The sequence below is a fragment of the Callorhinus ursinus genome, unplaced genomic scaffold, assembly GCF_003265705.2.
Source record: "Callorhinus ursinus isolate GAN/ISIS: 27379988/994484 unplaced genomic scaffold, GSC_fseal_2.0 scaffold17, whole genome shotgun sequence".
NCBI lineage: Eukaryota > Metazoa > Chordata > Mammalia > Carnivora > Otariidae > Callorhinus > Callorhinus ursinus.
In genome coordinates this window covers 8,036,750-8,049,897 of record NW_027397079.1, presented here as the reverse complement: position 1 = coordinate 8,049,897, position 13,148 = coordinate 8,036,750, and the positions used below count along the sequence as shown (strand labels likewise).

At 35.6% G+C, this 13,148-nt stretch overlaps 1 protein-coding gene across 6 annotated transcripts in view; it reads right to left on the bottom strand.

Moving 5' to 3' along the window:
• WDR17 (WD repeat domain 17) overlaps positions 1-13,148 on the bottom strand; it is a 111,947-nt gene that overhangs the window by 45,193 nt on the left and 53,606 nt on the right. For 5 of the 6 annotated variants that reach the window (XM_073902275.1, XM_073902272.1, XM_025886306.2 and 2 more), the window contains 4 exons: positions 9,300-9,551; positions 6,825-6,947; positions 3,638-3,819; positions 1,313-1,481 (listed from right to left, as the gene is read on the bottom strand). In XM_073902275.1, the coding sequence (XP_073758376.1) occupies positions 1,313-1,481; positions 3,638-3,819; positions 6,825-6,947; positions 9,300-9,551 (726 nt within the window). The remainder of the gene's footprint in view (positions 1-1,312; positions 1,482-3,637; positions 3,820-6,824; positions 6,948-9,299; positions 9,552-13,148) is intronic. The other variant, XM_073902276.1, reaches the window with a different exon arrangement.

Genomic DNA, 13,148 nt, shown 5'->3' with positions numbered 1-13,148 from the left:
TGTGCCTCACTTCTTAATTAGTGAAGTAACTTTTTTTTTTCAATTGGCCTTGTATCCGTGATGGCCCTAAGTATGCTTTGCTTACAGAAACAACTACTGTCGGAGTAAGAGCTGGATCTCCTTCTACTGGATCTTCTCCTCATTGTGGAAGAAGAGGGATAAATAAAACAGCACTAGGTTCTTTGCCTTTTTTGTATCACGGACCTCTCTGAAAGTCCGATTCCTGTGATAATCTTTGACAGACACGGGCATGTACACACATACGCTAAAACTTCTATGCATAAAATCCAAGAGATTCCCAGCGTCCCTGAAGACATCAAAACCCCGTGACAGCCCATAAATTCAAGGCTAAAAATCCCTGTGCATGAGAAGACGATCTAAAAAATAAGCTATATTCTGGTTATATGTGGGTTTTAAATTAGTATGTCGCCACTACGACAAATAAGAAAAGCATTCTATATACTTTACAAAGTGAAAAATTCATTTGGGTGTGCAAAATGATATAGGGAAATAATGTTTAAAAAAAAAAAGTCAGAGGTTTCAAGGACATCTTTTTTCTCCTCTAAGTACGGGAAGGTATAAAGGTAGCATTTTTCTGAGATCAAACAGAAGGTCCTATTCTGGCATAAAAGTTCTTCAATATTACAAAGGTAGAATTTATATCGAGTTACATGATCAAAATTGAACTGTGATTATACATAATCACTCATATTTACAAACAGATGTGTCAGGGAGAGATATATATTATGTATTTTTTATTTTCATGCATTTGATTCACATAAAAATTTTAAGGAAAACTTTTGTCACATAAAATGCGTTATACCTTGAAAAGTATAGCTATACAAATGCAGCTAAAATTTGGGTCAAGATCATCCTTAAGGATGGGGTGACCGGGTGATAGGTATTAAGGAGAGCACATGTTGGGATGAGCACTAGGTGTTATACACAACTAATGAACCGTTGAACGCTACAACAAAAACTTACGATGTACTATATGTTGGCTAACTGAACATAACGAAAAAAATAAATTTAAAAAATTTAAAAACAAACAAACAAAAAGATCATCCTTATTGACTGTGGTTTTTTTTATATGATTATGTCATATAGAAAAGTCCAGAAATCAAAGTGCCCGTGCAGGGGCAGTTTATTCAAAACCCCCCCCAAAAACTGAACCGACATATATGTTGGCACTAATTTGCCCCTATAATTATTTGAAGCAAGATGGCACTGAGAGAAGATTATAATTCAAATGAAAGCAAAAGTTAGGAGAGTCATCTAACTGCATTCTTGATTTTAATAAAACACTTCTTACCTGGGGCCCATGATAGGGAGTAAATAACCCCTTCATTACCCGGTGAGGTGTACACAGCTGTTAGTGTGTTTATGTCCCAGACTTTTATAGTGCCATCAAAAGAAGCTGTTGCTAAAAGATTGGGATCATCAGGTTTGAATTTGCAGTCAAAGATCGTTTCCACATGTCCCTAGGAATGCAGCATAGAGAAGTCACAACTACTGAGGAAGATTCAAGTTATTAATAAACAAACTACAATGTATAATCAAGTTAACATATGTACTGCTGTTTCCAAATATTTATATAAAAATATATATGTATATACAAAATCAGAATCACTGTTGTGGTTGAATGTTCTCTATGCTGTTATTACTAAACTCTTTTGTACAGACATAGATTTTATTCAACCACAGTGCCTCCAATCCGCAACTAAATACAAAGATGTTAAAAAAAGAAAAAGAATGCAAAACATATCTTTTCTGATATTCATATACAGGATACCATGCTAGAAATTTATAAAGCAATTAACTATTAATAGTTTTTATGTCATTCTGGAAATATAATAAAAGACCAAGATGAAATTGAAACTATACATCCTTGAATGCAAATATTCTCTTTTTTATACCAATGACATACTCCAAAAGAACTTCATGATTTTGGCAGAAATAAGAAGAATCCAGCATAGCCCTGATTTTTAGTCTTGTTCAAAATTTTCGAACAATTTTATTCTTTGAAAATTATAAGGAAAAAAATCACTATCTCTTCTGACTGGCAGGCATTATTTTTTTTAAAGATTTTGTTTATTTATTTGACAGAGAAAGACACAGCGAGAGAGGGAACACAAACAAGGGGAGTAGGGGAGGGAGAAGCAGGCCTCCTGCTGAGCAGGGAGCCCGATGCAGGGCTCCAGGGCTAGGTCACAGGACCCTGGGATCATAACCTGAGCCCAAGGAAGGCAGATGCTTAATGACTGAGCCACCTAGGCGCCCCCGACTGGCAGGCATTATTAAAGTGAAAACAAGCCACTAAAATAATTTACAATCAAGGAATATCTTAGTTTTTATGAGAATTCTCAGATTACATAGTTTTCTAAATAAAATATTTTAATATGAAGATACACACTCAATAGAAACTACTGAACTTAGATTGCATGGTTTCTTCTTTGCTAATATAAGTTTTTGTAGATTTAAATGTATTTTTATATTTTTCTCCCTTCCTTTTCATAAACTTTTTGGAAAGTAAATGATAATTTGAAGTACAGGAGAGTTGACCACACTGGAAAAGAGTTTACATAAAAAGTTTACATGGAAAGAAAATGAAATAATCTAGAGAATATCTACAAAAGGAATATTTAAAAATAAGCTACACATTGTTACAAAAATTTTTTGGCCATATTTCAAATTTTTCACTCAAGGACAAAATTAAATTTGTCCTAAAATGATACAGTATTACTTTCTTTCCCTCAATTATTTTACAAGGGTAAGTATAGCTCTATATTCCTTTTCTAAGTTTTTCTAAAGAAAAACAACCAACATTTAAAAGTTTTTTAAATGTCTAGATGAGTCTAATGCAAACCTGTAAAAAGTAAAAAGGCATTTTTATGCAGTCTGAAATAGAGAGATTTAAAGAAGCTGATCCTTGACAAATATCAATTACAACACAATATACATTATTGCATGCCTTCATTCATTCACAGATTCATTCATTCAACAAAACCATTAAGTCTTGCTATGTTCCAGGCACTATTTTAAGGTGGTTAAAGAACAGAACAAAATCAGTCAAAAATGTGAGTCCTCAGTGAGGTTGTATTCTAATTTATATGGAAGCTTAACGATCATGAGAACAAAAGTTTACAGAATCACTGTATTGATAACAGCAATAAATCTTAGAAATCTTAGAAAATCTTAGAAAACACTGAACCCAACCTTGTTCATTTCACGGATATGAACAATAAAGCTTGGAGTAACTGGCAGAGATGGACTCGTCCTTCCTCCTGAAAAAATATTTATTTCTCTTTGCTTCCAAAATATAGTATAGCAATGTAATTTTCCAGTACTATATGAAGGATCAACGTGTTATACACAATACCAACCACGCAGAGTAATCATAAGCTAAATAAACATTAATATTGAAAGAAGTTTAAAATTTAAAATTTTAAGAATTGTCCTAGTTTCATCATCCATCATTCTGTACATAATTCTAGAATGCTTCAGCCAACCAAGATAAAGTCCTAACATACGATTCTTTATGAAAATAACTTTAACAATCTTGGTAAGTAAAAGTAAACATCATGAGCTAACACAAAATAAGTGTTGTGTATAAAAGAAGGAATGACCACAGACATACCAAGTCCCTAAGAAAATCCCACTTCTTGGCTTCCAAGTCATAAAGTCCAACTCCACCATCCAAGAAGCAGCACACTGCATGCCCGGGAGGAAGAGAAAATGCCTGATTCTGTGTCAAAGTTGGGGGTGAACCTGCTTCGCTTGTCGAGGACATATGATTTTTAGTTGGAGACTGGCTTGAAACTAAAAAAGAAAAATATAAACAAGTAAATATTTACACCAACAGCTTCCCATAAGCTGGAATGAAACCACAGGGCCTAATTTGTAAAGATGCCCTTCTGTTTTCTTTTATCCAGAATTTATATCAGTAAACCATGAGGCAAGAACCACATTTTCTGCCACAGAAGTCCTTCTGCAGCATGGCCAAAAATTACAAATACGTATACATAAAAGTGGATGTTATTTTGAAGAGATGTATAAAAGTGCAGGTCCAGCAAAATGGATGAAAATTAGTGAGGAACCACAGTATGTTGTGAATATTTGGACTCTTATCGCCCCATAAATTAAACCACAGCATGATTATTTTTTTAATTAGAATTGTTTTTTCAAAACGCTGACTAATGACTTACTTCCCCTCTACACACACAAACATGCATAAGAATGTTTTTATTTTAAAGCTAAACTCTCTTCCACTAATTTCCAATCCAATGAAAATAATTCTTTTTGAGGTTCTTTGTAATTCACTGTAATTTAGCACCCAAATTAAGAATCACAACTGCCTGACATACATTTGCATCTCAATGTTTCTCTCTTCTTCCTCAGGTTTATTTTCACTGTTCATTCACTTCCATTTCCCAATTTAAAATTATATTAATATGTCTCTCTGTATATTCTTTGTCTTGCCTTTTGTCTTCTTTCAAGAAGTTTTTCCTTAGAATGTGAATATTCTCTTGCAAACATAATTCAAAATAATGATACTGCTGGAAATGATCAGGCCAATCTATATTAATTACATAGTAGAATACAGATGAATATTTCCCAATAAATTCTTTTTGATCCAAATATAATAAAGTCTTCCTTATTGCATTCATTTGGATAACACTCATTTCTCAGAATCTGAGAACGACAGAAGTCCAAACTAGCATAAACTACTAATAACAAAAGAGGCATTTGGTTCAATAAATTACTGCTGACAGTTTCATTAAAATTAGCATCTTCCATGGCTGGTTCCTCTAATATTTTAATTTGTTGACATTATGGGTGGTGTTGATACCTTATATGCACCTATGTATCTGCCATTTATCTTTTTAAAGGATTTGGTGAGTATGTCTTCATCTAAAATTTTTCATTTTCACATAATTTTTCTTATTTCACACTTTGTTACTTTAAAAAATTGGGAGGAAAAAAACAAGATGTCTAATAATAGGTATCCTGAAAGGATTTGCTTAATAATGACAAGATTGGTATGTGCTTCTTTGTATTTTTGGTTTTTCCTCTAATGGGCAGAGGCTACTCTTGTAATAAGAAAAAAAAATACAAGAAAGAAGAGAATCTATAAAATTTCAGTCATCCCATGATAGCAACTAAACAAAGAAACTAGGAACTTAAAAAAATACAGGATACATAAACAATACACTAACCTCCAGCATATTACTTCTCTGGCCCTAATGTTTCTATACCCTCCAGTTTCCAGGATTTGGAACTATTAGGATGCCACAGAAAAGCTTAAATTTGTGGAAAGCCTGGAGGTTCAAACACAGAGATTGTCCCCTATTTGCCATTGCCCACTAAATTCGATACTAAATTTGCAACCAAAATAACATTACTTTGAATTACTTTGAATAGCCCCTTGCGGGGTGTGTGAGTGTGTGTATGTATGGAATATTACTCAGCCATCATAAAGAACAAAATCTTGCCATTTGCAATGACATGGATAGAACTAGACAGTATAATACTAAGTGAAATAAGTCAGCCAGAGAAAGACAAGTATCATATGATTTCACTCATATGTGGAATTTAAGAAACAAAACAGATGAACATATGGGAAGGGGGGGAAAGAGAGGGAAACAAACCATAGAGACTCTTAACTCTAGAGAACAAACTGAGGGTTGATGGAGGGGAGGTCAGTGGGGGATGGGCTAGATGGGTGATGGGTATTAAGGAGGGCACTTGATGTGATGAGTACTGGGTGTTATATGTAAGTGATGAGTCACTGAATTCTACCCCTGAAACCAATATTGCACTGTGTGTTAGCTAACCAGAAATTAAATTAAAAAATTGAAAAGAAAAAAATAAAATAAAAAAATAGACACTAGACGATAAAAAAATGAATAGCTCTTGCTAATTATTTAGTATATTATAAAGATAAACAGTAGTGAGTAAGGAGGAGTAACTCTTGATTGCTCAATCACTAAGTCCCCTACCCCGTGTTTTTCTATGATCCACACAAAAATGAAAGCACTACCAGCCACACGGAGTAATCATGACTGGCTTACTAGGAAGCCAATCTCTTTCTCTCATGTTTAAGAAAAATTCAAATTCTAAACCTCCCCCCAAATTCCAGAGTCTTTCCTTTATTGCTTAAGTGTATTTTATTATTTTTTTCTTGATTAGAGAAGCAATAAAAGGTAATCAGAAAAGTAGACAAAAATAAAGAATATCCAAAATAGCAACTACTAATCAGTGACACCTGGTATTCAACCATGGAATATATGTTCCAGATCCTACATTTCAAATATTTAGGTTATTTCAACTTTGTTATAAACCCTCCAGATTGTAAAGGAGCCACACTTAAAACATAAAGTCTCCTAGTTCAGATCAATTTTATTTGATCTATTACTCTTGATATTTCTTATTTTCACCAAAATCATTGCTTCACTTTCCCCATGTAGATAATTTGAAATTATCTTAATATCCTCCTTTATTAGCATTTTAAAAATGTAACTTGGCTCTAAATATTTTCAACCTAGTAATATTAGATATTATGTGGCCTTGAGAGCTCTTTAGTTCACATATTGTCAAAGGCCATTTTTTAAAATCTGCTTTTCAGTAGCATATAGTATTTGGTATGTTTATTTTTTTTTCCTTTTCTTTTAAAGATTTTATTTAATTTCCAGTAGGTTAACATACATTGTAAATTTTTTTCACTATGTTCAGTTGGTATGTTTATATCATTATATCAGTCATTTTATTTGATACCAGTAAATCTGACATTTTAAAATATTAAATTTTGATGATTTTTTACTTACACTTTTTTCTTGGAGGAGAATTAAGTACATGTAAGCAGTGAAACCCTGTTTTCTTTAATTTAAAATTATCAATAGGTGTTGTTCTTGAAACATTCCAAATGCGCAAAACCCCCACTTGAGAATCTAGTCAGATCAAGAAAAAAGCATTATATTAACTAGTTTTATTTGAAACATAAAATGCCCAGACATAAAAGTAGTAACAAAAACTTTAACTTGCAAGATTTTTATTTTTTTATTTTTTAAAGATTTTTTTATTTATTTATTTGACAGAGCGAGACACAGCAAGAGAGGGAACACAAGCAGGGGGAGGGGAGAGGGAGAAGCAGGCCTCCCGCCAAGCAGGGAGCCAGACGCGGGGCTCGATCCCAGGACCCTGGGATCATGACCTGAGCTGAAGGCAGACGCTTAATGACTGAGCCACCCAGATGCCCCTAACTTGCAAGATTTTTAGCATCACTTACTGACATTCTTCAAACAATATCGTAAAATAACCCAAAGAAACAGGTGAAATACTACTCATCCTTTAAATGTTTGGCTTATTTTGCTTTTTTTCTGTTCCAAATCCTTTCCTAGGATGAACAACTGCCTGCTTTGGCAGCTTTCCCCTACAAAGGTCATTATTAGAGTTTGATCACAAAAAAAGCACCCCACTGACACCCTTGCTCTAGGGAAGCCAACTACAAAAAACTTTCCACCTCTAACATTAAATAATATTTTGTCTTTTGAAATGTACGTAAACTGCCCCTTTGCTCACCTGCAACCAGGACTGCCTGACATACCAAAAGACCAACTAGAAAGCTCCCCCACTTCCTGAAAATCCCACCTATTATATAGAAGCTGCTTTGGGAAACATTCTGGCAGTTCCTCCAGTGATTAAACAGTTACCATATGACTCAGCATCTATACGCCTACACATATACCCAACAGAATGATAAACATTATGTCCACACAAAAACCTCTACACCGACATTCAGCACAGCATTATTCCAATAGCAAAAAAGCCAAAAAAGTGGAAACAAGGTAAATGTCTGTCAACTGTTAAGTGGATAAACAAAATCTGGCATATCCATACAATGCAGTATTATTCACCCATAAAAAGGAATGAAATAGTCATACACACTACAACATGGATGAACCTTGAAAACTTTACGGTCAGACACCTGGACTGAATGATTTCATTTCTATGGAACATCCAACCTAGGTACATCCACAGAAATAGAATGTAGGTTAGCAGTTAAATACACACACGTGTGTGCCTGGGGCCGTGGAGAGCGGTTCGTGAAGAGTGACTGCTACCAGCTGCCGAGTCTACGGGGGGCATGACAAAATGTCCCACCGTGAGGTCATGGTGACGGCTGTACACCTTTGTGACTACAGACACCACTGAACCATATGCTTCAAAGTTTTGGGCGCCCGGGTGGCTCAGTCGTCAAGCGTCTGCCTTCGGCTCAGGTCATGGTCCCAGGGTCCTGTGATCGAGCCCCGCATCAGGCTCCCCCTGCTCTGCGGGGAGCCTGCTTCTCCCTCTGCCTCTGCCTGCCACTCCCCCTACTTGTGCTCTCTCTAATAAAATCTTTAAAAAGCAAAAACAAAATGCTGAGTTTTATGGCATGTGAATTTTAACTCAGGAATAATGATAATATATTTTAAATGTTCATGCCTGTCACTAACTATATCGTACAAAATGACAGGCAATTAAGATATGTAGGACTCCATCTACATCCATGCCTAATGTAAGCGCTTAAAGAAGTAAAGAATTTCTTCAAGACAGTTGTGAGGATAAAGACTCTGTTATTTCAAATGAAGCAAACACGGGAAGTATTTATACAGTAGCTGAAAGTACTCAGTTTTTCAGAGACCTCTCTCTTGCATCCTAAGAAACCAGTAGAAGGAGTTATTTAATTTCTAATTACTCGCTTAAGGGCCCTTATCTTCCCATCCCCTGCCAGTTCTTAGTTTTACTAATCGTCTCATGACTGGGAAACCAAGAAGGAGCTTCCTTTCAAGCCATGATGATACACCCCACTTTCATTTCCAATTTAGATTGAAAAGGCCCTGGTCTATCTAGGTACTCATGGTCACTGACTGTCCAAACTATCAGCGAGGCTAAAAGAGCTCCCATCTAGATCAACTGTTGTTCTAGTTAGTACTTTTACCGTCATCCTTCCATGACTGAAACTGAGTTATCTCTGTCTTCTACACACAAACACAAAAACCTGAGCACGTGTGTGCACATACAGAATACAGTCCAATTTATAACCAGAAACCTGGAAAACTGGGACTTAATTTCATATTTATTTGTCATTATGTTAATGACATACAGTATAAATAAAAGTAAATTAGGCATTTACTATAATAAATGATAGTATTGGGTATTAATACATTTTATACAAAATTAACCAATAAAAGACTATAACTTCCCTGACTCAGAGAATAAACACGTATTTAAAACTTTGGGGAATAGGGTAAACTTACCCCCAGTTACAAACATCCCAGGAGCACTGGGAACCCAGGCCAAGCACTGAACAGAAGCTGCTGCACTGGGAAAATTAAATGTTGTTATGCAATAAAGTGATTCCGAATCTAGCAGGCGAATTCCAAAATGCATATTAGCCACAAGGAGATAATCAGTAGACAGCGGGTCCCATTCCAGGGCTGTCACTGGATCTTCCTCATCTGTCCCTTCAAGAGATTCAGGTCTCAGAACATGTTTCTGACTTTTATTACCTATTAAAATATAAAGAAAAAGATTTTAAACAAAATGCTCAAAAGAAAATCAACAACTGAGGTTGTATTAATTTCCTCTTTGCACAGCCCTGGTCTCTGAGAGTACTGGGAACAGAGATTTGGCCTTTGTGTGCAGACGTCCTAAGTGACACAGGAGTGCAGGGGGACGACATGAAAGTCAGACTGAACTGCTCTGGCCATCTCTGGTGCCCTAAACGTTTCTCTTATTTGTTACTGAAATGCCAAAAGAAAAAGACGCACATAAACAATACCCATGATCATGTCATCAACTACAATTTCCACCGAGCTGCAGCAGTGTGGGGATAGGGAAGTGCTTACCAAGAGGAACATCCTGTTGTGGTCAAAAGCACAGACTTTGCAGCCAACTGCCTGGTTGCACAGCCTCGTTCCACCACCAACTAGCTGTGTGCTCTTGGACAAGACGCTGAATCTTTGTGGGCTCAGTGTTTTATTTGTATAATGAAGAACATAACAATACTTAGCTCGTAGAGTTTTGTAAAAGAGTGAGTTAGTCACTTCAAGTGCTAAGAACAGCGAGGCCTGTTATAAGCAGCATGTCAATATTTACGGTCCCCCCTTCCGCATGCATCACAGCAGTGCTCATAAGTATAACTCACTCCCGACAACCAGTACAAATAAGGCGGCCAGAAAAATGGGGACATAAAACATGTGGAATTAAATGAAGCGAAGGATTATCAAACAACCCTCTTGTTCCTTCCAAATTTAGACACAACTGGCAATGGGGAAAAAAATGCTTCTGCTGATACATTACACGGGGCTCCAATTAGCTGGCCTCCCACTCCGAGGAAAGGCAGCAAAACAGCGGTGTTCAGACACCACAGTCTTCACAGAACCAGCTCCTCCTGCAGATTATAAACGCCACCAGAAGTGTTTATGAAACAATAACCCAACTGACAGAGACCATGGCTCCTTCTGTAATATCACCATGACTTACTGTTGTCCAACATATCAGATTATAAAAGCAAAAAAATAAATTTCCTTGGATATATAAGGTACTTATAAAATGAACTGAAAACCTTACAGTTTCTGGGTTGGAATTAAATTTGTCAGAATACGTTATTCTTTATGATGTTGATCTTACATTTTATTTAGAATTTTTGCATGTAAAATCATAGAAGGTACATGTGATGTTTCTTTTATTTGGCTTTATCCAATTTTTGAAATCCTCATCGAGAAAAGTTTGCTTCTTCCTTCCCAAAATAAGCATCTGCTAAATTGCTATTTGATCTATCAAACAGTAATATTAATATAGCAAATCATTACAAGTCAGAGACAGAAAAATGATCAACCTAAGTTACACTAAAGCTATTTCTTAAGTAATTTTCAGATATTTGCATGTGCCAGTTAACATCAGTGGTTTATGAAAAATATCCCAGAATGTGAAAAAAAATAAAAACAACACCAACACAAACGTGGGAAAATCTGCAGTGCAAATGCTATGGTATCTAAATCATGTTGCTTGAAAGCCCATGCTTTGTCAAAATGATTATGAATTACAGTCACTGTTTTCTGTTCTGTCTAGTACCAACATTTTTATTATAAAAAATAGAAAACTAATCTATAAAGTTTTACAGCCAACCATTAGAACAGCTGATAATACTTTCATTATTTTATATTATTTATTTTTATTTATGTTCTATTTTATTTTTTCTTTTGAAAAAAAATTTTTTAGATTTTATTTATTTGAGAGAGACAGACAGACATAGTGAGAGAGAGAGGCGCCTCTATTTTATTATACAAATATCAGGCAACTTGTGTTGTCAGATACAACAGAAGCATTTGAGAAGAATAAGTCAATAAGAAGGTAAGGTTGATAATTTCTGCATAAAAAACAAAAACTAGGGGCGCCTGGGTGGCTCAGTTGGTTAAGGTCTGCCTTTGGCTCAGGTCGTGATCCTGGGGTCATGGAACGAGTCCCACATCAGGCTCCCTGCTCAGCGGGGTGTCTGCTTCTCCCTCACCCTTTGCCCCTCCCCACCTTCTATGCATTCTCTATCTGCTCTCTCTTTTAAATAAACAAATAAAATTTAAAACAAAAAACCAAACCAAAAAAACATAACCAAAAACCAGGGCAAGGGAAAATTGGGGTTTAAAAATGAAATAATGAAAAAAATAAAAAATAAATTAAAATGAAATAATGAGGTAGCATATAATCCACATAGCTATTCAAATTTTGATTTTGAAACCAGTGGCCAAAGCAAAGAAGAAAAAAATCATGAAAGGTTACATAACTCACCGTGTCCATGGGAAAAAAATAAAACAAAAAGACAAAAAAAAAAATGTGCTCAGGAGAAACACTTTTCCCAGAACTGAGACCAAAAATACAGGTCTCCCGTGTGTTTTCAAAAAGGGAACGCAGTATTACACAGGGAATATCATCAACATTTCTAAAATAAAACCATGCAAATTTGACTAATGCACATCCTTGGAATAACACAAAAGTCAATTCAATGAAAACATTTCTATTATGAAGATAAAAAAAATTTCTGATGACCTAGCTTTGTCCAAAACTATAATTTTAAATAGCTAGAGCAGTTTTCTAATGAATTTGGCTCTAGAATCCTCTATTTGTGAATTTTTACATGAAAATCCAATACATATAGAATAAAGTGGTGAAAGCCAGCAACATCACCTCCGTGAATATTTCCTTTTTTTCTCTAGAGAGATAAAGACCAGACAGCAGAGAGCTTGAGGTCTTAGTCTCCTGCAAGAACCTGGAGGATATAAATTCTATCTTGTTACATAGAGATAGAATAATCTGTTGTGCCAATAAGTCATTAATTTAAAGGTGACCACTCCTTAGGAAAAGTAAAAAGTATAACATCAGTATTAATGCTAACAGTCTCAAAGCTTCAAACTCACAATGCAGAATGTAACATCAGAATAAAAAGTAGTATTTCCTTTATGACCCGTTAGCTCATGTATATGCAAAAGGAAAATACATGGCAGGATTATACCTTTCCTAATGTTTTGTATATATTCATTGCTAAACATCCTATGGAATAAATGAGGCCAACAAGTCTGTACGGGGTTGTTATGGGTTGAATTGTATTCCCCCAAAAGATGTTGAAGTCCCAACCTCCAAGGATCTGTGAATGTGACTTTATTTGGAAATAGGGTATTTGCAGATGATAAATTAAGATGACATCATGAGAGTGAACCATAATCCAGCATGACTGTCCTTATAAAAAAGAGAAATTTGGACACAGAGACCTGCATGTACACAGGGAGAATGCCATGTGAAAACTGATGCTAGGCTGCCACAAGCTAAGGAATGACCAGAAGCTAAGAGACAGGTCTGTTGCCTTCAGAGGGCCTTGCTGACACCTTGATTTCGTATTTCTGGTCTCTAGAACTGCAAGACAGCACATCTGTTGATCTAAGCCACCCAGTATGTGGAACTTTGTTAGGGTAAGCCCTAGTAAATGAATCCATGTGTGGGTCCAGAAAAATAACACTTGATGATACAGGTAGAGATGCACAAACTACTTCATTTAATAACTGGAAGATGAGTTATGGGAAAATGATGGCCTCTTCTGGAAGTCACAGGCCAGA